Source organism: Onychostoma macrolepis, chromosome 02, assembly GCF_012432095.1.
Source record: "Onychostoma macrolepis isolate SWU-2019 chromosome 02, ASM1243209v1, whole genome shotgun sequence".
Lineage (NCBI taxonomy): Eukaryota > Metazoa > Chordata > Actinopteri > Cypriniformes > Cyprinidae > Onychostoma > Onychostoma macrolepis.
Window position 1 is genome coordinate 28,148,230 of NC_081156.1, and position 24,930 is coordinate 28,173,159.

The window sequence follows — 24,930 nt, forward strand, 5'->3', positions numbered from 1 at the left end:
TTCTGGCACAAAGCTCTCGTGGGGGCGGGGTTAACAGCGGTGTGTTCTCATTGGCTACTGAGTTTTTGATTGACAGCTTCTTGACCTGGAAGTGAAGGCGTCAGTATCGTTGCGTCTGTGTGGATGTGAGCGTCTGTTAGCGGTTTCCTATTTCATTTTAATGATATAAAGTTAGGAGTTTTATTTTTGAATTCAATCTTTATTTATCTGTTGCTACTACTCTGTCAACATAAGCTTTTAGGAGCACGAGAAAACGCGAGAGAAAAAGGTCATATTGAGGTTTCATTATTAAAGTACTGTAATACTGGAAATATTGTATAATGTCCAGTGTTCTCTTATGATGTTTATTGCTCTTGATTCTTTTGCATTATAGGGTCTGATTAGGTTGAGCTGTTACATTTGAAATACAATACTATACTGTGATATTCAGACGTCAATAAAGTCTCACTCCAACCAGGCAATCAAGCTTATTTTATTACATATCCCACACAATGTTCTTGCTGCCAATTGTTTTTATCATGCTGATCATTTTGTTTAGTTATTTTATTTAGTTTACATCATCATCTAACATTTAAAGTTTGAAATACATTTTTAACAATCATCAACTCAAGTGTGACTTTTATAAACCAGTTGAATGAATGTAAATGAAAATATGAATTAATTCAAATAAATTGACATTCTTTATTGTCACTATAGCATATAAACAAGTATCAAAGTGAAAGTCTTGGATGCAATTATGTTGTGACAGGAAAGACCAGAATCCACAAAACACTAACTGCATAGTATAAATAATGCACAGTAGTATTATAATTTACATTACCACACAAAATGCACAAGAACATAACATACATAATGTTTAAAATTCATATGTTTTAAACACTGCAATGATCCTTTCAACAGTTCCAGGTTTTGCAACTGTTTTCTCATCTTTCATTCGTTGATCTGTACTTACAAATGCACTTCCAGAGTTTTCATTTACGATTCTGAAGATTTCATTTATGCTTCTGAAGTTTTCGTTCGCCATTCTGGCACAAACATCTCGTGGGGGCGGGGTTAACAGCGGTGTGTTCTCATTGGCTACTGAGTTTTTGATTGACAGCTTCTTGACCTGGAAGTGAAGGCATCAGTATCGTTGCGCCTGTGTGGATGTGAGCGTCTGTTAGCGGTTTCCTATTTCATTTTAATGATATAAAATGATATATAAAGATTTTTTATTATTATTTTATCAGTATTTTTCTGCTGCTACACTGCATTGATGAGATGATTTCTTAGGAATAGCACAGATGAATGATATAATCATCATGATCATCAATCATCGTCGTTATCAGGATATTCACGGTAAGTTGTCTTGATTTAGTCCAATCACAGGACCTGGTTATCTATACACAGTTACAGTCTTCAATTAGATCATATTTGCTTCGATTGGTTCATATTTTCCCCCAGCACATAGAGTGTACAGTACTAAATTTACTGTATCTGACAATAACCAATGCTATTTTACAAGCGCGCGGTCAATCACTGCGCTGTCAGCTTTAGCAATGTAAGCCTTTTTACCATGCTTTTTCTGTTAATGAAAAAATAGTCACTTCAGATGAACATTTCGGGGGGAAAACAAACAAACTTTGACAAATAATGCCTAAATATATATCCAAATGCAAAACCTAATACATGCAAATAATTATGACTGAAAACAACAGGGTTTCCAGCAACTAGGGTATACACAGTCATGATTATTTAGGCCTATACAGAGCCATCTAATGGCTACACAGCGGTATTACAGATGATTAATGGTATGTAACTTTGAGGTATTTTAGTACCAAGTTAATACTAATATATATTAAATAATTATATTGTGTATTTATTTGTTTGAAATATTTTAAGTTTGAAATGTGCCATGGGAGTTCAAAGCAGTTTGTATTGTTAGACTATGATACATGTCCTTTCTCTGTATCCAGAGAGCGGAGCAACTTTTCCATAAACTTCTGATGCTGACTCAGAGGATGTAGTGATGGTACCAGAGATCCACTGCCCTCATCAGACAAGAATCTTATGGTGTTCAGACACGTCACCTTTGAATGACTGGGATCTTGATCTTCAGACACCTGATATTATGCAAATATTTTTACTTCTTTGGAGCTCTAGATAAAACAAACACTGTTCACAAGTACACAAGAGGTTGCACTTTATTCTTATTAGTCTATGCTGATCTTGAATTGGCATACCAACAGCATATGATTGTTAAGGGGATAGTTCAAAAATAAAAAATATATATTTTTTTTAATTTTACTCACCCTCATGCTCACTGGACAGGTAAACACAAGTTAAGATTTTTAGGTAAATAATTAATCTCTGTGAGTCCTAAAGATGCTTTAAAAACCACACACAGCGACCATGACCGTAATCCATCTGACCTTAGTTTTTAAATCGGTATCTTTTGAAGTGAATCAATAGATAAGAAAAACATTAATAATATAAACTTTTGACTATTAATAATAGCTTCCACTCAACTGTCAAATGTGCAAGGGTTACAGTTCACTTGTGTTATGTGAATGAAAGAATTTTCTTTTTTTGGGGTGGACTATCCCTGTAAAGACTGATATTGCACTCCAGTACATTACATACTCATTCACTGTTTTGTAACTTATACTGTAACAGGAACTGTTGAAAGGATCATTGCAGTGTTTAAAACATATGAATTTTAAACATTATGTATGTTATGTTCTTGTGCATTTTGTGTGGTAATGTAAATTATAATACTACTGTGCATTATTTATACTATGCAGTTAGTGTTTTGTGGATTCTGGTCTTTCCTGTCACAACATAATTGCATCCAAGACTTTCACTTTGATACTTGTTTATATGCTATAGTGACAATAAAGAATGTCAATTTATTTGAATTAATTCATATTTTCATTTACATTCATTCAACTGGTTTATAAAAGTCACACTTGAGTTGATGATTGTTAAAAATGTATTTCAAACTTTAAATGTTAGATGATGATGTAAACTAAATAAAATAACTAAACAAAATGATCAGCATGATAAAAACAATTGGCAGCAAGAACATTGTGTGGGATATGTAATAAAATAAGCTTGATTGCCTGGTTGGAGTGAGACTTTATTGACGTCTGAATATCACAGTATAGTATTGTATTTCAAATGTAACAGCTCAACCTAATCAGACCCTATAATGCAAAAGAATCAAGAGCAATAAACAAACATCATAAGAGAACACTGAACATTATACAATATTTCCAGTATTACAGTACTTTAATAATGAAAATAATGAAATTTCATTTAATAATGAAATGAGGCGCAACGATACTGACGCCTTCACTTCCAGGTCAAGAAGCTGTCAATCAAAAACTCAGTAGCCAATGAGAACACACCGCTGTTAACCCCGCCCCCACGAGATGTTTGTGCCAGAATGGCGAACAAAAACTTCAGAAGCGTAAATGAAAACTTCAGAATCGTAAATGAAAACTCTGGAAGTGCATTTGTAAGTACAGATCAACGAATGAAAGATGAGAAAACAGTTGCAAAACGTGCAGTATATTAAAAACGAGGTCAAAGATTTTGCCTGTAATTTATTTATTTTTTAGTTTCAAAGACATTTTATTCAGTTTCACTTGATATTTTCATACGTTTCTTGAAAAATTACATTCATTTTATTTGGCACAAATCTAATTCCATAGGTTAGGTGCTCCAATAAAAGTATAAATGTATATAAAATGATTTATAAATTTTTTACAAATGCATGCAAACCATTAAACTAAGACAAACAACTGAAAACAACGGAGGATAACGTGTTGTCATTTTCCATAAGCGTCTTGACCTGACGCATAAAGCAAGTAACTGAAAGCAATGGAGATCCTATTTTGTCATATAATGACGCCTAGGGGCACCTTTGGCGTCTTCATAGTGACGCGAAAGGAGTTTGACCATGCTTCAGTTTTTGACGCCTTGGGAGTGAGAATGGGTTGACATTTGACGCTCTCCATAACACAAATACATACTGATGCATTTGCCAAGTATGTTTCGCGAATATCAGACGGGGCGGGGCCCTAAGAAGCCGCTTACCTCGCCTATTGGTTAAGTCCGCCCCTGCCCACAAGTATAATAGGTCTATAGCAGTAATTTGCACCTTGGACATTTTGGTCCCATGAGGAAACCAACTTATAAATCATACAGAATTATCTTCTTTTTTTTTTTAAATATAAAAATGCAGAAGTTTTGTGTGAGGGGTAGGGTTACGGAAACTACAGTTTATACAGCATAAAATCCATTACGTTCATGTAATGACCCCATAAAACATGTAAACATGTAAGACATTCTTCAGTTTTTTCACCAATCCAGATCAGGAAGTGCAGGAATCAGTATGATTTTCCATGAATGTTTGTGTTGAGTTCCAGTAGGAATGACATACAGGTATTGTGGTATGACATATGATCTGTCTCCGTCCCTGTTCTGTTTTAAGCTGGATGTTTAGGTGAACCCTGCATGGAGAAACAATAAGGCTGTCATGTGTGAGATATGACCCACACACAACACATATATGCTGATGTAATGATGTACTTTAACTTTTAGTTTCCGCATTAGTCACACTCATGTGATGCAGACATGGTTGCTAACACAGCATTTTTGTAACCATGTGTTGAATGACAGAGGAATTATTCTTCTGTTTATTGTGTTATCTGCCTATGAAGGCAATAGAAATTTGGAAAATTGAGTCTGAACTGTTGCACATACCACTTCTAGACAAGTGAGACCGCTTTGTGAAAAATGTGTGTAAATACTCTGTTGATACATCAACCTGACATCCTATAATGAAATGCAGAGATTTGGTTGTGAAACCTGTTCCTGCTATTAAAGAACTGGGTGGACTAGTTCCTACAGACTTTTCGGAAAGTAGATCATTTCAAATAAGAGCTCAGATAAAATATGATTGCACAACAAACACACATAAAATTGTAAACAAATGACTAATAGAAATAATACAGTAAACTAAACAGTGACTAATATGGTAAACATAGATTAACTAACAATTCTATATGTGACCCTGGACGACAAAACCAGTCTTAAGTGTAAATTTTTTGAAATTGAGATTTATACATAATCTGAAAGCTGAATAAATAATCTTTCCATTGATGTATGGTTTGTTAGGATCGGACAATATTTGGCCGAGATACAACTATTTGAAAATCTGCAATCTGAGGGTGCAAAAACATCAAAATATTGAGGAAAAATGCCTTTAAAGTTGTCCAAATGAAGTTCTTAGCAATGCATATTACTAATCAAAATTAAGTTTTCATACATTTACAGTAAGAAATTTACAAAATATATTCATGGAACATGATCTTTACTTAATATCTAATGATTTTTGGCATAAAAGAAAAATCGATAATTTTGTCCCATACAATGTATTTTTTGGCTATTGCTACAAATATACCTGTGCTAGTTAAGACTGGTTTTGTGGTCCAGGGTCACATATGTCCATTGTGTATTCGGTGTTAAATGATTTTAAAACAGGTCTCATGATCGAACAAACACAACAATGTGTGTCCAGTTATTATAGGTACATAATTACTACTTACAAGAAATGAAAGACTATTTTTGAAGCATCATTGTTGTCACGAGAATTCACTCATGTTAATTTTCACTTTCGTTTCATAAGTCTTTGAGTGCAGTATAAAGTTGGAAAATTCAGGCAGATGATGTAATGCAGGTGTGTCTTTAAAAGGATGCACATAAACACTCTGTATTTAAGCTCTACTAGTTCCCTTATTGATATTGAACAAGGTATTAAAGGTCTGATAATGGCCGTAAAGGAACTGACTGTACTTGTGGCGTGTTCTTTGATTGCCTGTGCTACTAGCGATGAATTCTTCACTTCAACAGGTACATTATTATTTATCTTTGGATACGATGTCAATTAATTAATTTGAGTGTATTCATTTCAATTAATTCATTCAATTAATTGTTAATTTACTGTTTTATCCATAATTCTCTAATGTGCTTATAATGCTGCCTTATAAATGATTTTCTTTATTAATTTGTGAGACACTTTTGACTATAATCAGATTTACAATCAAATTTTCACTTTTTAAATTATTGATTCCATTAATGACTAAACAATTATTAACTCTCTTTTTGGTTTCTACAAATTTTACCGCCAGTTATGTTGAAAAATAAATAAATAAATAAAAGTTTTTTAACAATTAAGTGCAGATGTAATTGTTTTATAGATAAAATTTCACAACTTTTTGGGGAGGAGAAATTCCTTCTGGCGACCTTCAGTTTGTACATCGATGCTGAAGAAGAAATTGTAAAGAGAATGAAGAGGTGAAAATTTCATATATAAACCATGAAATATTTTAATTAAGAGCTTTTCAGTTTACAGCAACAATCTGGTATAGGAATCTAATTGTGACAACAATCTTATATCTGGTTTTAGATCAAGATTATATTATTAAATACATTTATTTAACACAACAACATTTGATGAACTTTTATCTTCAATCCAGGGATCTTCTGCTTCTTCAACTGGGCACATACTTAGACCCTGTGGACCCTGAGGAAATAAAAGACCCCGTGGCAGCTTTAAAACTCCTTATACGACTGAGAGCTGAATGGTTGAGCATTGAAGAATACACTCAAAAGAGTCTTTATAAAGGTGAGATCTTATTTAAGTTTTTTAAGTGAAATGTCTAAACATGCATTGTAGATTTCTAATAGGAATAGAAATGTGGAGGAGGACTGTTGATGAAAGAGTGAAACAGTGATAAATGCTTTCAAGATGTATTAAACTTTCTCAATGCAGTTGTTTATGGATCTGTTCTCATATTTGAAAATCAGACAACGTGTATCAGATACTGCTGGAATATGCACAGATCCCACAGATAGAGGATTTGGAGGGCGCAGCTTTAGGACTGATCAGTCTGCAAGAGCTCTACAAACTCTACCCGCACAACATCACAAAAGGTGAATTGTCTGCACCAATGGGGTTTCATTGCAAGAGTTTCACTTTTTTCCTTTCAAAACAAGTTCCAGTCTGATTGATGCTTTCATTTCTCATTTCACAGAAACATCTTTAAATGCAGATGAAGCTTATATTGTTGGGTTGATCGCTTTTAGACAGAACAAATTCCAGCATGCCTTTCTCTGGTTTCTGTACAGCCTTGACAGATTAACAGAATACTCAGCCATTACTGAGAAAGAGTTGCTCCGTTACCTTAGTGACTCAGCCTATCATTTCGGCAGCCTACCTGTGGCAATGTACTTTGGCCAACGGCTTTTAAACCTGGGTGAGCTTATGGTGACATGAAGTTTATTATTGATATTTTTATATATGAGGTTGTCAGAAAACTTTGCAATTAGACTGTTGAAGCCATAAACTTCTTTGCCTCAGACCCAACTAACGATGAAGTCAAAGTTCTGCTGAACCTGTATAGACTCCTTCGCTTCCAGAGAACGTCAAACCCTGACATATTCACACTGAACACACAGTCAAGTAAATATGAGACACTGTGCAGAGGAGAGATTGATGAGAGGGCAAGTGCAACGTCTCAAATTTAAATAATTTGAAATGAAATTACAAACTGTCAGTGTGAAGCTTTGTGTGTTAATTGGAAATTGACTATATTTGATCAAATCAGACCTCCAAGAGGCAGAGGGCGCTGTCCTGTAGGTACAGCACAGGTGGAGGAAACCCCAGACTGATGTACGCACCGGTGAAAGAGGAAGTGGAGTGGGATGAGCCTCGAATCATCAGATATCATGACATTATTTCAGACAGAGAGATAGAGATCCTGAAGAATATCTCCAGACCTCTAGTGAATGTCTAACACACACACACACACACATCAGATTTGATTGTCAGTATTATTAGAATCTATTATCTTGTTAATACTTTTGATGATGTTTTATTGTGCTGTTTAATTGTAAAAGTATGAACATTTCTTTTAAAAGTCGTCTTGGCCTCTTAATTCTAGTGAAGACAAATCTTGATGCAATGAAATATAATGATATTCTAGAGAATTGTGTTTCCAGCTTTGTGGCAGTTTAATGAGAGACCTTTTCTTAGCTCCTGCATGACAATCTCCCAAAGTGAGGTTTTATAAAGAAATGATTTTTTTTGTAAAAACCCAGACTTGAACATCATTGAAAATCGTCAAGATGAATTGGAGTGCTTTAAACCAGACTTGGCATATATAGAGATTTGGTGACCATAAACTTTTGACCACCTAGTGTGTATATATATTTATATTTGATGTTCCATTTACCTTTTGTGGCCTTCTGTAGCTTTCTAGGTCTGAGACTAAAGGGGGAGTATCAAAGATCCGTACTTCTCAAAGGTGATAATCTCATTTTTTTTTACCCATTATGTTCCCAACATTTGCATTACATTTCTGTAAAATTATAGTACTTATATTTCTTCACACTTATTACTGGAAGAAAAATGGAAACACTTTACAATCTGGTTGAATTTGATAATGTAACAAATTGAATCTTATTATAAAGTGTTGCTGAAATATCATTTCCTTGTTTTCAGTGTTTTTCTAAAGGATGATAACACTGTGGTTGCTCGTGTCAATCAGAGGATTGCAGACATCACGGGACTCTCCATGAAATCAGCTGAAGGCCTGCATGTACGGTCCTAGTAAATAAGAAATCACCTGTTAATGCACCGTCAGCTTCTCTTTTTAAGGTCAACTCTGTTTGCAGCTAGCTTGGTCACATTCGCTTACACTATATAATATAATATAGACTTCCAGGTTTAAGCACTTTGAGGTCTGATATTAAATTTTCATATAATAATTTTATATTCACCTCATTTATCGAACTTCAGTTTCATTTCAGGATTAACATGTATTTTCCTTATGAAATATTATGTGTTGTTTTACCTGTTGCTTTATCATTTTCCAGGTTCAGAATTATGGGATTGGTGGCAAATATGAACCACATTATGATGAATGGGTAAGATCACTATACTAAAATAAAGCCATTTCATCAATTTGGCCAACACAGTATTTGCTATGGATTCCCTCAGGAGTTAAATAAGGCCTGTAATTACATGAAGAGACTTTCCCATTGCCCCAGATCTTTTCTTTTTTCTTTCACATATTTCACTTGATTGGCAAACAGTTTTGTTGGTGTAAACATCTGTTTACTGTATCCCGTGTAGACAAGATAGCAGCAGTGATTTGCTTTTGACGTGGTGCAACACTCGCATTGAGCGTAATCAAGTGTCAAGCCTCTTATAGACTATGCCAAAAGATCAAGGCAAATTTGATTTCTCATGTCATGACCCTTTAACCCAGGCTCGCTTTTAGGTCTTCAAACTGAATAGCTTTATTCTGTGTTATTGAGCGCTTGATAACATACAGGTATTAACTAATAAAATCATTGCAAGATAACTTAATGTTTGATCTCACAGGATGATGAGAATGGAAGAATTGCTACCTTCTTAATTTATGTAAGTTTGGCCATGCAAATTCCAATGAAAATATGAATTGCTTTGCCATTTGCCATATTACCTGTATTGTGCAATCCTTATGAATAATAAATGATGTGCTCTTACTGTAGATGAGTGATGTGGAGATAGGGGGCTCCACTGTGTTCCCTAAAGTTGGCGTTTCGTTGAAGCCAAAACAGGTAAACCCTCAAATCACTGATCTATATGGTATATTATAATAATTAAGTATTAATTTAAGTAAAATTCATGCATCCATTTTCTACTGTTTAAGGGTTCAGCTGTGTTTTGGTACAACCTCCGCAAGAATGGAAATGTGGATTTGAATACAGAGCATGCTGGATGCCCTGTGTTCAGGGGTAACAAATGGGGTAGGTTTTTAAAGATATTTATAACAGATAACAGGTTTGGATTACTGTTTCTTTGTGTATATTCTATAATGTATAAATACATCTATGTTAAAATGACTAAATTTAATGTAAATACTGTGTCTTTTCAGTGGCAAATAAATGGATCCATGAGTTTGGTCAGGAGTTCAGAAGACCCTGTTCTTTGTCATACTCAGAGTGAAAGACACAGAGACCATGGAGAAATCATATGAAGTGCATCTGTACTATAGAAGTATCTGTTCATTATGTATCACACAAGTTTTGTATATCTGTAACATAGCTGTATATTGTATTAACTTTAACTGTGATTTACTACTGTCTATAGGTGCCAGTAATGTTAATAATTATTATAATATACAATCAAAAAGTGCAATAGAGTAAAATAAAGATTCAACAAGATATCAATGGATAATCACATTACCTGAGTGGATCAATCGTAGCAGACAGTAAGGAGTTATTCCTGTAAATGAGACGCTACTGTGTTCTGTGCAGTTCTTTTTAAAGCTGAATTTTACGTCTGTGTTGGAATGATGATTTACATGTTTTACAAGTTTTGTGGTACAGTATGTGTAGTTTTGTAATGTGTTGGGCTGGCAGTCAGTAGTGTTTGCATATGAAGTCTGAAGCTGATTTTTGTGTGTGTGTATAAACCTCAAATGCAGAGAACAAGACCGTCAACAAACCTCAGTGAGGCGTAACTCTCACAGCAACACACACAATAAACCAAGAATCATTTTGCAAGATTGTAACTGTGAATAAATAAATGAAGGAATCATATAGAGTCATTGGTCAGTTGCTCTCTTTCTGTGGCTTAATATTTTTATGACCTTTATGCAGGTTTTCAGGGCAATATATACTGAATTGCACTGAATAATTGTTGCAGATATGCAGGTTCATTTTACCTTCATTTTACAGTAATGGTTTGATATGCATGTACTCCACTTATGGACTAGCAAAGAACAATCACTGTTTAATAACTCAGAAGATGTGCTGAGATGCAGTTCAGACTGGTTCTTCTTAATCTTTCAAACACTTGTGTAAATAGCTCTCAGGTTCAGCAGTGTTCATTTCACTTCACTTTTGGATGTCGTTTATCATTTACTCTCCTTGGCAGATTTTCAAAGAAGCATACAATTATGTCTCGGAACTATAGATGTAATGTTAACATATCCAGATCTGTGATTAGGTATATCAATATTTTATTAATTTAAATTCGAACCTTTCAACTTATCATCTTTTTAAAAATTATTCTATAGGCCTTCAACCCTGTTCCTGGGGACCCACTGTCCAGCAGACTTTAGTTACAACCCTAATCTGTTGATACTGTTAAGTGCTTTGACACAATCTGTATTGTAAAAGCGCTATATAAATAAAGGTGACTTGACTTGACTTGACTAATCAAACACACTTGGAGCTGCTAATCAAGCTCCTCAAGATTGCTTGAAAATACAAGCAGGTGTGCTGAAGCAGGTTGGAAATAAACTTTGCAGGACAGGGGGTCCCCAGGAACAGGGTTGAATAGTGCGTTCAAGTCACGTCGGGTATCGTATTTACGAGTTGAATGCACATGAACGGCACCACAAAGTCGTTATTACGAGTGGGAAACTCAAACTTTTCTTTAATCCCAAGTTTCCAAGTTGGGGGCGTGTCTGAGAAAACGTGTCCAATGCAATGGATGTTGCCAAAGACTATACACTGTAAAAAAAAATAAAATAAAAAAAAAATTGAGCCAACTTAAAATTTTAAGGCAACCAGCTTCAGCAGATTTTTGAGTTTGCTCGGCTTATTTTTGTGGGAGATTCTCAAATTTTTGTTGTATAAACTTAAAACGACAAAAATCTGCTGAAGCTGGTTGCCTTAAAATTTTAAGTTGCTCAGCTTTTTTTTTTTCAGTGTAGGCCTATATGCAGCGTCTGCCTGTCTGTAAATTTGTTGAAACGAATTAAATGTTTTGGTTTTTTTTGTTGTTGTTGTTGTTGTTGTTGTTGTTTTTTTGTAATGTACAATAAAGCTATGTTACATATACAAAATATTATATTATTGTATAATTATCATAGAATATATAATGATTCAGTTTACATCACATTCGTAAATTGAATAAAAACCAAAAAAAAGCAAAAACACAACAATGCACATTCTTTATTCATCATTTTGTAGATGTATGAGTTTAAAAAAAAAAAAAAAACCTTGAATTTTATGTAGAAAAGTTAAATCTCCCTCTTGTCCTGACCAAAGTGATTTGAACCAAAAGTCCCTTGTTAACTCCTAAGTATGAACGTCCCGGGGGGACATGAACGCAGCAGAAGAGCTCTAGCAATATTAAATAGTAAATGTAATCACTTTAAGATAGATGCCAATGAGTATAAGATAGATGCCAAGTTAATGGGGGAAAAAAAGAAGTTTATTTACATTTCTGCTTAGCAATACTAAGATTGAATTATAGCAGAAAGTACATTGAAAGATAAAACTGTAAGAAAAAACAAAATACAAACCTGAGAAATATAAAAACAAAATTTATATATATTCTACACACACACACACACACACACACACACACACAAAATCACTGCATTTACTCTATAGGCTATATATATATATATATATATATATAGGCTATAATATATACATATACACACACCAGTCTGCCAACTGAAAGCTCACTCGCGTAAAGTTTCGCTTTTGTTTTTGGTAATGCTTGGATAGCAGGTGTTTCTCTGAAAAGATGTAGGCTATGGCTTGTATTTAAGCTGAATTTCACGTCAAATTACACATACGCAAACTGCGTTTTGAGGTCTGAAGAATCTGATAATGGCCATTAAGGAACTGACATTTGTGGTGTGTTTTTGGATCGTCTGTGGGCATGAATTCTTCTCATCGACAGGTTAGACTATAAATTATATTTCAGTTCAGTTTCAGTTATTTAGATTTTATTAGTTTTTAATTGTTAATAATAATGTTATAGGCTAGTGTTTCATCCATATATCTCTTACTATTTTTATGCTGTTGCCATCACAAGATTGGACGTAGGACGTAGGCTATTCGTGAGACTTCCAACACCAGACTCGACCGCGTTTTCGCTCGCGTCACAACAGAAGCTACTCTCTGCGTCTGCGTCTCAACCAAAACATTTTTAGTAGCCTAATAAGTAAAACCAGACATCAATTGTTTACTTTCGGGGATTTGTCGTGTCGTGTCGTGTTGCGCCGCGTCGCATCCACTGTATAGATATCATCGTCTTTTGTCAAATTGTCTTTTGTCAGCCAGGAGCAAAATAAGTAATAATAATAATAATAATAATAATAATAGTATAGCACAGTTTGTAACATAATTTCAAAACCGATTCACTCACATATAAAATTTAAAACAACCTAGTTAGATTAGATATTGTGGGGGGTTACTCTTCTAACTCTTTCTTTGGTTTCTTATTTAACCTACTAATCATTTTTCATTATTACCACTATGATGTAAAAAAAAAATGATGTAAATATATTAAGGCATAAATCAAATGCAATTTGACAATTGTTTTATAGATCAAATTGCACAGCTTTTTGAGATGAAGAAAAACCTTCTGATGAGCTTGAGTCAGTGCATTGATGCTGAAGAAAAGGATGTGGAGATGAAGAGGTGAAAGCAAGATTAATGTTTTTGTTTGTTTGTTTGCTTGTTTTTTATGAAAAAGCATCAAAATGTACAAATCTGGATGTTTACTGTCTTATATGTGTTTTCATAAGGATTATGTTATTAACTTTTTTTAACACTTCAACTTATGATGTCTTCAATTCAGTGCTCTTCAGAATCTTCTACTTTCATACTCTGAATCCGAGGACCCTGAGAAAGCCGTGAGAGATCCTGTGGCAGCTTACAAACTCCTCAGAAGATTGAGAAATGAATTGATTACTATTATAGAACACTTTCAGTTGAGTTATCAGTGTAACACGTATCAGGATGACTTCCTAGAGATCCCACAAATGGAGGACTTGGATGGTGCTGCTTTAGGATTAATCAGACTGCAAGAGATCTACAAATTTTACCCACACAACATCTCAAACAGTAAGCTGTCCACAGTTTTGCAGTTTCACTGAGAGAGTTTCACTTTTTAAGCCTTTCAAAAATCAGCAATCTGTTTTGATTTCACAGAAACATCTCTAAATGCGGATGAAGCATACCATGTGGGATGGGTTGCTTACGAAGAGCGCAAATTCCAGCATGCCTTTCTCTGGTTTCTGTACAGTTTGAACAAATTAGCAAAAAGCTCAATGACTTCAGAGAAAGAGTTGCTCTATTACCTCAATTCCTCAGCCTATTGGTTTGGCAGCCTACCTCAAAACTACTACGACCAAGAGCTTCTGAATCTGGGTGAGCTCATGGTGTCCTGAAGTTTATTACTAATATTTTTATATTTATGGTTGCTGGACAGTTTTACCAAATTGTTGTGATTCAAGTCATAAACATGTTTGCCTCAGATCCAAGTAATGATGAAGTTAGAGCTCAGCTGAACAGACTCCTTCACTTCTTGAGAACTATAATTAACTATAATTTGTAATATGCAATTTAAAAAGTTCAATAGATTAAAATATAATAAGTTTAAAATAAGTTTCTATGTAAGATTTCAATGGATAATAACATTGAGTGGATTAATCAGCAGCCAGTATGGAGTTATTCCTGTAAATGAAATGCATGTGTGTGTGTGACTCACCGAAAAACAAGGCTGTCAACATACTTCAGTGTCTTCGTGTATGCACATGACATACATATATGACATAATAAACCGACACATTATGTATGTGTTTACTAATAATTCTGAGCTGCTTCAGTTATTATACGATAATTAAGATTTTTTAGAACAAACTTTTATAAACTGTGTATAATCACATTTAATACAAACAGTGACTGTTTGTAAACATTATTGACCTTGGGCTCAGTAACACACAGAAAATATAATAATGTAATCATTCATTTTACTTTTAGTTTCTGCATTAGTCATAAATCAGACTTACATGTTATGCAGGCGTGATTGTTGACGCAGCATCCTGCAACAATACAACAAAAAGGACACTTATGTCAGTAAAATTTAACCTGTTTTTCGGCAACATCAGAGCAGGTCTTGATAATAAGCAATGATAATAAGACAACTAATTGATAATAAGTAACTAATAATTATAGAAGAAACAAAATTATTGTGATATGTCATGATATCACATTTATGTTCTGTTTTGAGGACCTTTATGTTGATTATATATTTCTACTTCCTTTGGTCCCTGTGTTTCGTCTTCGATTAGTTTCTTTGGTTGTCTTAGTTACTATTATGCACCTATTTGTTTACATAGTTACTCAGTTGTTAACTGATTAGCAAATGTGTTTGTATAGGCCTCAGTTTTCAGTTGTAGTTTGTTCTTGTCTGTGCTATGAAGATTTGCTGTGATTGTTGTTAGATTGCGGAGACTTTGTTCTCCAGTGCTCCTGGGTGTTTTTAAATTGGATAGTAAAAATCACTGCTGCGATTAGATCCTGCTTCTATGCTTCCTTGTTCCCACAACCAGCCTGGCGACACGTGAGAGCTCATTGATTTAAAGTTTCGGTTTTGTTTTTAATCAGATAGTAGGAGTACCGAGAAACTATAAAGTTGGCAGATACAGGTGTGTCTCTGAAAAGATGTTTATAATGGTCTGTATTTGAGCTAATTTCACTTCAAGGTATACATACAGAAGTTGTGTTTTGAGATACTGAAGGTTTGATAATGGGCGCAAGGGAATTGACATTTGTGTTGTGTTTTTGGACTGTCTGTACTGCTGGACATGAATTCTTCTCATCAACAGGTTATTATTTATACAGTAATTCAATTCAATATCAATTCATTATATTTGATTTGTTTTTTAATTGTTATTAATTTACTGTTGTAATATTTTTTAAACTGTTGCCATGACAAGTTCATTGTATGTATTAATTTGTGAGACTTTTCACCAAAATAATTAAGCAAATTCTAACACAGTTTTGCCGTATTTGATGCACTTATACAAAACATAGTTACTTGTGTAGATTTTAACTTTTAAATTCCATTATTGACTCTCACTTTGATTTCTTACTTTGATGACTTAAACCTTTTTCATAATACCCCTAGTGAAAAGAAAAATACATATATCAAATGCTTTTTGAAATTTAAGTGCAGATGCTTTATACTATAGATCAAATTACACAGCTTGTTGAGAAGAAGAAAGACCTTCTGATGAGCTTTAGTCAATACATTGATGCTGAGGAAAAGAATATAGAGACAATGAAGAGGTGAAACGCTTAGATCTAGGATTATGTAATTATTATTTTTTTAAACAATACAACTTCTGATGAATCCCTCTCTTCAATCCAGTGTTTATCTGAATCTTCTGCTTTCGTACTCTGACCCTGTGGACCCTGAGGAAATCATGAGAGACCCTGTGGCAGCTTACAAATTCCTCAGTCAACAGAGAGATGAATTAATGAATATTGTAAAACACATTCAACCCAGTTTTTATCAATGTAACGAGTATCAGGATGATTTGGAGTTCTTTGAGATCCCACAGCCAGAGGATTTGAATGGTGCAGCTTTAGGACTGATCAGACTGCAAGAGATCTACAAACTCTACCCAGAAGACATCATGAAGGGTGAACTGTCCACAGTTTTGCACCAGTGCAGTTTCACTGAGAGTGTTTCACTTTTTTTCTGTTTCAAAAATCAGCTTTGATCTGTTTTGACTTCACAGAAATGTCATTAAGTGCAGATGAAGCTTACCATGTTGGGCTGGCCGCTTACAACGAGGACAAATTCCAGCATGCCTTTCTCTGGTTTCTGTACAGTCTGGACACATTAACAGAATACTCCGCCATTACTGAGGAAGAGTTGTTAAATGTTCTTATATTCTCAGCCTATCATTTCGGCAGCCTACCTGTGGCCATCTACTTCAACAGAGAGCTTCTTAATATTGGTGAGGCTATGGTGACCTTAAGTTAATACTAATAATAGTAACACTAGTATTTTTATATTTTAGGCCAGATATAAAACTCTGTGATTCCTAAACATTTGCATTAGATCCAACTAATGAAGAAGTCAGAGATCAGCTGAACATACTCCTTCACTCACAGAGAACTTCAAACCCTGACATATTCATACTGAACACAGAGTCGAGTAACTATGAGGCACTGTGCAGAGGAGAGGTTGATGAGAGGGCAAGTGCACTGTTTTAAATTCAAATCATTATTTGACATGAAACGGCCAATGTAATTCTTTGTGTATTGAATGAAAGGTGATTATATTTTATAAAATCAGACCTCCAAGAGGCAGAGGGCGCTGTCCTGTAGGTACAGCACAGGTGGAGGAAACCCCAGACTGATGTACGCACCGGTGAAAGAGGAAGTGGAGTGGGATGAGCCTCGAATCATCAGATATCATGACATTATTTCAGACCGAGAGATAGAGATCCTGAAGAATATCTCCAGACCTCTAGTGAATGTCTAACACACACATACATAAAAAAAAACATTATATTCACATTTTTTCTTGTTAGTGTTGATGATGTTTTTATTATACAGTTCACTGGGCAAAAGTATGGGGACATCTTTAATTCCAGTGAAGACAAGTCATAATGCTGACTTACATGATACATAGGTGAACTTACATATTTCACATACTTTTGAAAATCTAGTGTTTAGTTGATCCTGATTAGTGCTTATTGTCACAGTTGTAAACACGACGGCTTTCTTCTTCCATGAGGGGATTTGGCATCACAGCATCTTTGTTTCCAGGCAGAACATTAAAAGGCACCTATTATGCCCCTTTTTACAATATGTAATAGAAGTCTCAGGTGTCCCCAGAATGTGTCTGTGAAGTTCCAGCTCAAAATATCCCAACAGATCATTTACTATATTATTCTGAAAATTCCTGAGTGGATGCAGAAATATGCTGTTTTCATGCATGTCTCATTAAATGCAAATGAGCTGCTGCTGCTGCTCCCCATCCACTTTTTCAGAAGAGGGCTGTGCCTTGGCTGTCACATGACATGTGAGTACTAAATTAAGTTCTCTTTCATGTCTTATTGTGCTTAAACTGTCAAATACACATAAGTTTATGTTAAAAACACAAATAAGTTACAAAAACACAGTCTGTGAAGGAAAACAGCTGGGAAAGAAATCACATGTTTATATTAGATCTGTGTATTAAGTGACAGCAGCATAATATACAGTTCCTATATTGCTAATGTGTGACCCTGGAAAACAAAACCAGGCTTAAGTGTCAATTTTTCGAAATTGAGATTTATACATAATCTGAAATCTGAATGAATAAGCTTTCCATTGATGTATGGTTTGTTAGAATTGGACAATATTTGGCCGAGATACAACCATTTGAAAATCTGGAATCTGAGGGTGCAAAAAAATCCAAATATTGAGAAAATCGCCTTTAAAGTTGTCCAAATGAAGTTCTTAGCAATGCATATTACTAATCAAAAATTAAGTTTTGATATATTTACGGTAAGAAATTTACAAAATATCTTCATGGAACATGATCTTTACTTAATATCCTAATGATTTTTGGCATAAAAGAAAAATTTATAATTTTGACCCATACAGTGTATTTTTGGCTATTGCTACAAATATACCCCAGCGACTTAAGACTGGTTTTGTGGTCCAGGGTCACATATGACCCAAACAATAATACAAAAACAGAAAATCACTCACTGCTCTTGAATGAATAATTTCTGTAGCTCTAATAAGAAGATATTTCTCACTTGAACGCTTCTTTTAAATGTTCTAGTCAGTGTGAAGATAAACATGACGGATTGTGTATGGCTCACTCAGAGCAGGGTCTCTGCTAATACAGCCGTGTCTGTAAACACTCGTGGGTGGGGCCTGTAAAATATGAAATCACATTTTACAGATTCTGCAAACGGCTTGTTCTGAGACACTGCTTATGATTTATGGGGATTAAAAAAAATGAGCGGGTGGATTTTTACCATTATAGGGTGGTTGTGTACACACACTGCCAACACACATTTATGTTCAAACGTAAAAGTGAATTTTGCATAATAGGTGCCCTTTAAAGAACACGACACACACATCTCCCCAAAATCCTGTAGAATTCAACCAATCCGATGACGACTTCGAAACTCCTTAAGTGTGATCAAAGTATCATACAAAATCAGATGCTCTTGTGTTTGAATAGGAGCAAAACTCTCCACAGCCATGCTCTAGACTAGAGGAAGAGCTTCCGACAAGAGTGGAAGATGTTGCTAATGCTAATGATTTAGAAATTAAATGTGGCATTTGGGTGTTCACATACTTTTGTCCATACTAATAAACTACATAATTCGGTATCTGACAGTTCATTCCAATTTGTGACCTAGCTTTCTAGATCGAAGGTTTATGAAGATGGACAGGGAGCAATCTCAAAACACCGTGTTTCTCAAAGGTTTAATACATTTTTTATCAAATCTCCTCAATAAAGGGACAGTTCGCCCCAAAATGAAAATTGTCATAATCTTACAAGATGTATAAGTAAATATTTTTTTCATTGATTACAAAATATTTTTGGTCATGCACTTATTATGCAAAGAAAAATTATCACTATATTTTCAGTGTTTTTTTACAAGATGACCCTGTGTCTGCTCGAGTCAGTCAGAGGATTGCAGATGCTACTGGACTCTCCGTGGAAACAGCTGAACCACTGCTTGTACGTCACATTATAAGAAAGAAACATGATCATTGGAAGCATATATTTTTCTTTTCTGCCAGCTGTGTCTTACAGTTAACTTACTTTGCACACTACCTAAATAAACAAGCAAAGAAAGAAAGAAAGAAAGCTCAAACTTTACAGGCAACATTCATTTGCTAACACTATCTGTTGCCAAGGAGTTACACACAGTAAACTTTGGAGGTCTTATATTAATATAAAATTTAATTTAACTGATTTATCACACTTGAGTTCTTACAGTAAGTAGCCTACATTAAACGTATTTTCCCTGTGACACACTGGAGTCTAAACAGTTCAGTTTTACTTAGTAATTTTCATTTCAATAGTGATGCTTGAGTGATGCAATAATTTTTTTTTTCAGGTTCAGAATTATGGGATTGGTGGCATATTTGAACCACATTATGATGCACTGGTAAATTCACTATACTAAAATACCATCATAAGGTGTTGTATTCTACATAGCTTGCTGGCTTTAAGAGCACAAATAAAACGGATAGTTCCGGTCCTTGGTTCTGATTGATTGAGCCAAGTCCGAAGCTGTTGTAAATTACTCTATAAACACCTTTGTTTACATTTGTGTGTTGCTCGGCAACCACTTTGTTGTAATCACAGCCGTTTCTGAGGAACTACATTGTTTGGTGGAAGAATAATGTTTTTATTAATATCATTACACTTTATTTGCTCTGTTTTATTTTGTGAAACCTTATGGAATAACCTTTTTATAAAAGCAATAAGTCCCGTGTAAACCACGGCTTCTTGGGGCTTATTGCTTTATTCTGTGTCAATGAGAGATGGTTTACATATTGACTAATCAAATAAACGCAAACTAACTTAAGAATGTTTGACCTCACAGGAGACAGGAGAGAATGACAGGATTGCTACATTCCTAATTTATGTAAGTTGACAGCGTAAGTACAGCTGTCAGAAAAACTATTTGACTCAAGTATTTCTATAGCTATTCCTATAGATTTAACCTGTGGGGAAAAATGCTCAAAATAAGTCACGGGCTCTTGTTGTAGATGAGTGATGTGGAGATAGGAGGCGCCACCGTCTTCCCTGACGTCGGAGTTGCGGTGCAGCCAGAAAAGGTAAACCCTTAATGTATACATTTACAACAAAAAAGTGATAATAATTATAATAAAACCAATAACAGTACTAAAACATCTAATGCATGGTCTCAGGAAATATTTTTCTGTCTTCTTGGTTGTCATTGGTTTTGTCTTGTGGTCCACTTTTAATCCTCTCTTGTAATCCCATGATTCTGTTGAGAGGCCACTCTGTGCTGCTTTTGACTGGCCAGTTTAAAGTTTGTGTGAACTGAAGAGCGGAGTTGACTGGAGACAGGCGGGAGAGCTCTGATAGGTTAGTCCCTGAGGGAGGTGGGCCAGAAAAGCGGGGAAACTGCCTTTGGATTGGATGTGTCTGGGGAAAGGGGAGAGGTTTGGGGAAACTGTACGGCAGGAAAAGGGGATGAGAAATTGACTGCACAGCTGTCCACAGACAACATGCACACACAAGCAAACATGCACACAGAGAAATATAATGGCAATGTTAGGAAACTGAATCAAACTTTCAGTGCTATTTGCTCAAATGACATCTCAAATAAGCAATATTTCATTGTTCAAAGGTCAGCATTGACACTCTTACCCCTGTCAATAGAAGGGTTGTAGAAGGAAAGCTGAGAAGGAAAGGCAGAGAAAGGAACAGATGTTGTATTCTGTAAAAGAATGACATAAAAATAACAATTAGCCTATACTATACTCAAATTTGCAGCTGTGCAATAAAACATTTAAAACACGTACACACCTGTGGGCAGGTTGGAAGACTTGGGTAATTCACTAAGATTAGTTTACTGAAGTTAAACTTGTAGGTGAAACGTTTTCCTTTGGTCTTGTGCAAAATTCGCTTATTATAATAATACCTGAGAGAGAAAAAAAAATGTCAAACTAGGTATTAGTCAACTGATAAAATATAAAAACAATGTGCATATTTTTGTATGTATAGTCTGTAGGCCTAAACTGAATTGGAATAAAATGCCAATTATAATATATTACAGTAGTGGCTAAAATTATTAGAACACTAGAATTTATAGTATCCTGAAGCAGAATTTGTAACTATATATATATCCTAGTATTAACTTATAGGCTATGTATCTTTGAAATAGGCTACATAAATACTTTTTTTTTTCTATAAATCTGGGGAGAAGTGTGACAGTCATGTGAACTTACAACATATATTATTTATTCTTTAAATAATAGCCTATATCTGAATATTATAACTTAATTTGGTTTATGAATATCAGTGCATGTACCTCAAAGCTCTGCTGAGTTTGTCGTAATTCATGTGCGGCTTGCCCTTCCTCTCCCCCCACAGTTTAGCCAATCTCTCTGGGTCTCTGATCACAAACTCTCCCCATTCGCTGCCCCAGGTGATCGCTCCGCCTTCGCCACGCCCCAGTAGCTCCAAAAGGAAATGCCATAACTGCACCTGCCGCGAGCCTGGAGACCACGCTGGTTTATACGCCCAGTCAGGGAACAGCACTGCTGAGGGAAATAAGAACGCAAACTTATTTAGAAAGATAGAAACAGTAATTAGGAACAAGTCAGTCAAAACCATTGACGGGAATGACACACCAAAGCTTCCAATCCAAAAGGTTTCGAACTGTAGGTTATGGTTTCCCGCACATCGTGTGCAAGGATGTTTCTGGACATTTCTGTATTATTTTCTTGCACTCAGCCAGCCAAAATAAACAATTCAGAATCATATCTTATAATGGGCATACTGTTCACCAAAACATTAATGGAATCCCCTTTAGTTTTAAAGTAGGCTGTAATTTGGCAAATATAAGACGGTTGGTGAGCTGAGGAGACATGCATTTATTCATTTATTTATTTATTTTTTGTCATGATAACGGATTAAGTCTGTAGTTAAATTTAATAATTTATTTTCATTTGGTGCATTTTTCAGCATGCGTTTCTAGGTCAAATGATAGCAAGTGGTATGTGCAATATAGTTAGAAACAATGCAGTTATGCAATTAAATATATGGAATTAGCAACGACAAACTATGTTTAACAATCAGCTCCAGCTGTGTACTGCACACACACACACACACACACACACACACACACTTACTTCTGCTCCAGTAAGTCGAGGGAAAAGGACCCAGAGAGGAATTACAATTACACTCCATCTGTAAGATATTAATATCTTCATCATCTTCTTCATTATCAGCATCATCTTTATTCCATGAGTTCTGTTAAATCATTGCGTAAAATAAGAAGCTATTTGGTTGTTTGGAATTTCATTACTTCTTTCAGCTTTTGTCAGCAGGACTGTTTTCGCGGGTTTGGCTAAATATTGCAAAAAAAAAAAAAAATACGATTATTGATGAGTTGCTTTTCAGTGTCATTCGATCTATTGTTTTGTTACATCGCCTATTTTGTATGTGGCCGATAATGTCAGACTTTCAAAGATTTCAGAATGTAAACAATAAATAAATAGCCTAAATTAATTAATTAATTTGAGAATGAGCTATTGTAGACTATACGTGTTCATCAAATGCGTTAAAAAAATGATTTACAATTTATTTAGACATTGAAAATTCTTTCTTTAAAACTTTATACTACTATACTTTAAAACAAAATACGATATAGCTTAAAAATCACTAAATACACTAATATAAATAAATAAATAAAAAGAGTAAAAATTCTAAATTTAAATTGGTTAAATCAAGTTATCAATAATTAATGACTGCTACCAACAAAAACTGCACTAAAACTCAAACAGTATTGCCTAAACGGGAACTACAACCCTAATTAATCATTTGTAAGATCCTGTTAAAGAGAGCTGTTACCTGTTCAGTGGAGATGCTCTTTTCTTGAGGAATGATCAGAAGAAAGACACCTGTAACCCCTCACTCACTATTTATCTTTACCTCTATCTCTTTCTCGCATTTACTGTATTACCTTCATCCCTGATCTCTCCTTCTCTCTCCCTCTCTCTCTCCCAATCCAAACTGACATAGGTGATATACAAGCTTTCCTTTTTGAGGAGGATGTTTTGTATTGGATGTGATTTTGCCTGGTTTAACACACAAGGAGAGAGAGAGAGAGAGAGAGAGAGAGAACATTTAGCTATATAGGTAAAATTAGCTAACTATATAAATTACTTGATTACAGTATCATAACCAATATAAAAATGTAAAATAATAAAATATAGAATTACTTGTTTTATTGTTACATTGAACTTTCCCACACAAAATATATATATAATAATATAATATTACATTTAAGCTTTAGAAGACCCAAAATGTTTATTTATTATATATTTGTCTCACATCAAAATAAAATCACATCTTAATACAATTTTCTACATATTAACATAATTATTTTATATAAATACTTTAACTATATAATTGCATGCAAATTGTTCTCAGTTTCTCTAAAAATCTGGTAAAACTTGGAACTCATACTAAAGCAGCACTAAAGGTGAAATAAACTGCGAATTAAGAGATGAAAGATGATTTCATATCTCTCTGTCTACACACACACACACACACACACTGCAGTGTGACAGGTGACACCGGAGGCTTTTAATTCCAGTGTACACACAAATTCTGGTCCAGACAGACATCAATAATTCATGCTGTTAATTGAGTTGAATGTTATGCTTTTAGCTGTAGGACTGTAGGTCATGAGACCTCTGACACTATGGGTACAGTGAAGTTATATACAAAATCACACAGTGAAAATGCACTTTTTTAAAAACCATTAAAAAAAAAAAAAACATCGTCCATCACTCTAATTTAGCATTTTAAATTTAACTAACACCTAAAAGTTTTCTCACATCTGAACTCTGTGTGTGTGTGTGTGTGTGTGAGGATTATGGTCTAAATGAATTGTTTGTTTTAAAGTGGACAGTGCAAAAGCTACTTATACCCCTTCCTCATCAGTTCATCTTATCTTTTCATTCTCATCTCCTCTCCCTTCTCATCCTTTCTTCCCAGGTCTCCCTCTCTATCCTTCTTACAGCTGCTTATTGCTGTTCATGCTGAGAGCAGAGAGGAGGAGATTTGCAGATCTGAAAGTGTGAGTGTATGCGCTTAACAGGCGTGACATAGACTCCGTGTGTGTGTGTGTGTGTGTGTGCATAAGGTCACAGGGCTCATCTTTAAGGATGAATCCTGTTATACGTTAGGAGGATAAAAGGCTCTTGTGTGTTTGTGCAAGCTCAGTAATCTCAGATCGGGTTGATTCCTTTGGGAACTCAGTCTCTCTCCCCTGAGACACAACAGAGAAAAAGAGAGTTTCTTATCACTCAACTAAATATTTGTTTATAATTCAGCTTTATTTT

The 24,930-nt window shown here is 34.8% G+C and overlaps 3 protein-coding genes and 1 long non-coding RNA gene across 5 annotated transcripts; 3 read left to right on the forward strand and 1 right to left on the reverse strand.

Annotated features, from left to right (window-relative positions):
* Nucleotides 1–1,136: 1,136 nt before the first annotated feature.
* Nucleotides 1,137–2,897, forward strand: LOC131529874 (uncharacterized). The gene is made up of 2 exons (XR_009268243.1): nucleotides 1,137–1,338; nucleotides 1,956–2,897. It is a non-coding gene; the product is annotated as an uncharacterized LOC131529874 (long non-coding RNA).
* Nucleotides 2,898–3,393: 496 nt separating this feature from the next.
* LOC131526846 (prolyl 4-hydroxylase subunit alpha-1-like) lies at nucleotides 3,394–10,292 on the forward strand. 2 transcript variants are annotated; one of them, XM_058755483.1, is made up of 14 exons: nucleotides 3,394–3,499; nucleotides 6,246–6,342; nucleotides 6,525–6,673; nucleotides 6,856–6,981; nucleotides 7,083–7,304; nucleotides 7,409–7,551; nucleotides 7,656–7,832; nucleotides 8,302–8,354; nucleotides 8,552–8,648; nucleotides 8,926–8,976; nucleotides 9,437–9,475; nucleotides 9,586–9,654; nucleotides 9,747–9,843; nucleotides 9,972–10,292. In XM_058755483.1, the coding sequence occupies exons 2-14, from the start codon at nucleotides 6,335–6,337 to the stop codon at nucleotides 10,040–10,042; spliced, it is 1,302 nt and encodes a 433-aa protein (XP_058611466.1). In that variant the 5' UTR covers nucleotides 3,394–3,499; nucleotides 6,246–6,334; the 3' UTR covers nucleotides 10,043–10,292. The 2 variants fall into 2 exon arrangements, with proteins under 2 accessions (XP_058611466.1, XP_058611457.1); XM_058755474.1 differs by lacking the exon at nucleotides 3,394–3,499 and adding an exon at nucleotides 5,738–5,898.
* Nucleotides 10,293–12,561: 2,269 nt separating this feature from the next.
* LOC131528615 (prolyl 4-hydroxylase subunit alpha-2-like) lies at nucleotides 12,562–20,676 on the forward strand. Its single transcript, XM_058757905.1, has 14 exons — nucleotides 12,562–12,742; nucleotides 13,392–13,485; nucleotides 13,646–13,911; nucleotides 13,999–14,217; nucleotides 16,044–16,140; nucleotides 16,223–16,497; nucleotides 16,596–16,817; nucleotides 16,922–17,058; nucleotides 17,159–17,335; nucleotides 19,230–19,294; nucleotides 19,462–19,555; nucleotides 19,938–19,988; nucleotides 20,430–20,471; nucleotides 20,596–20,676. Exons 1-14 carry the CDS (start codon nucleotides 12,670–12,672, stop codon nucleotides 20,674–20,676), a joined length of 1,893 nt encoding a protein of 630 aa, XP_058613888.1. The 5' UTR covers nucleotides 12,562–12,669.
* Nucleotides 20,677–20,740: 64 nt separating this feature from the next.
* Nucleotides 20,741–23,097, reverse strand: LOC131528619 (ETS domain-containing transcription factor ERF-like). Its single transcript, XM_058757916.1, has 5 exons — nucleotides 22,711–23,097; nucleotides 21,888–22,119; nucleotides 21,383–21,497; nucleotides 21,224–21,293; nucleotides 20,741–21,066 (listed from the first exon to the last, which is right to left on the reverse strand). Exons 1-5 carry the CDS (start codon nucleotides 22,766–22,768, stop codon nucleotides 20,741–20,743), a joined length of 801 nt encoding a protein of 266 aa, XP_058613899.1. The 5' UTR covers nucleotides 22,769–23,097.
* Nucleotides 23,098–24,930: the final 1,833 nt, after the last annotated feature.

Excerpts from the sequence above, each read along its gene's own strand:
- LOC131526846 (XM_058755474.1), top strand. The coding sequence starts at position 5,742 with ATGCACATAAACACTCTGTATTTAAGCTCTACTAGTTCCCTTATTGAT. Across the intron at positions 6,674-6,855 it reads TCAAAAGAGTCTTTATAAAG|ACAACGTGTATCAGATACTG; the intron begins GTGAGATCTTAT and ends TTTGAAAATCAG. Across the intron at positions 9,655-9,746 it reads TTTCGTTGAAGCCAAAACAG|GGTTCAGCTGTGTTTTGGTA; the intron begins GTAAACCCTCAA and ends CTACTGTTTAAG.
- LOC131528615 (XM_058757905.1), top strand. The coding sequence starts at position 12,670 with ATGGCCATTAAGGAACTGACATTTGTGGTGTGTTTTTGGATCGTCTGT. Across the intron at positions 16,141-16,222 it reads AATATAGAGACAATGAAGAG|TGTTTATCTGAATCTTCTGC; the intron begins GTGAAACGCTTA and ends TCTTCAATCCAG. Across the intron at positions 17,059-17,158 it reads GAGGAGAGGTTGATGAGAGG|ACCTCCAAGAGGCAGAGGGC; the intron begins GCAAGTGCACTG and ends TTATAAAATCAG.
- LOC131528619 (XM_058757916.1), bottom strand. The coding sequence starts at position 22,768 with ATGGAGTGTAATTGTAATTCCTCTCTGGGTCCTTTTCCCTCGACTTAC. Across the intron at positions 21,498-21,887 it reads AAACTCAGCAGAGCTTTGAG|GTATTATTATAATAAGCGAA; the intron begins GTACATGCACTG and ends TTTCTCTCTCAG. Across the intron at positions 21,294-21,382 it reads GTCTTCCAACCTGCCCACAG|AATACAACATCTGTTCCTTT; the intron begins GTGTGTACGTGT and ends ATTCTTTTACAG.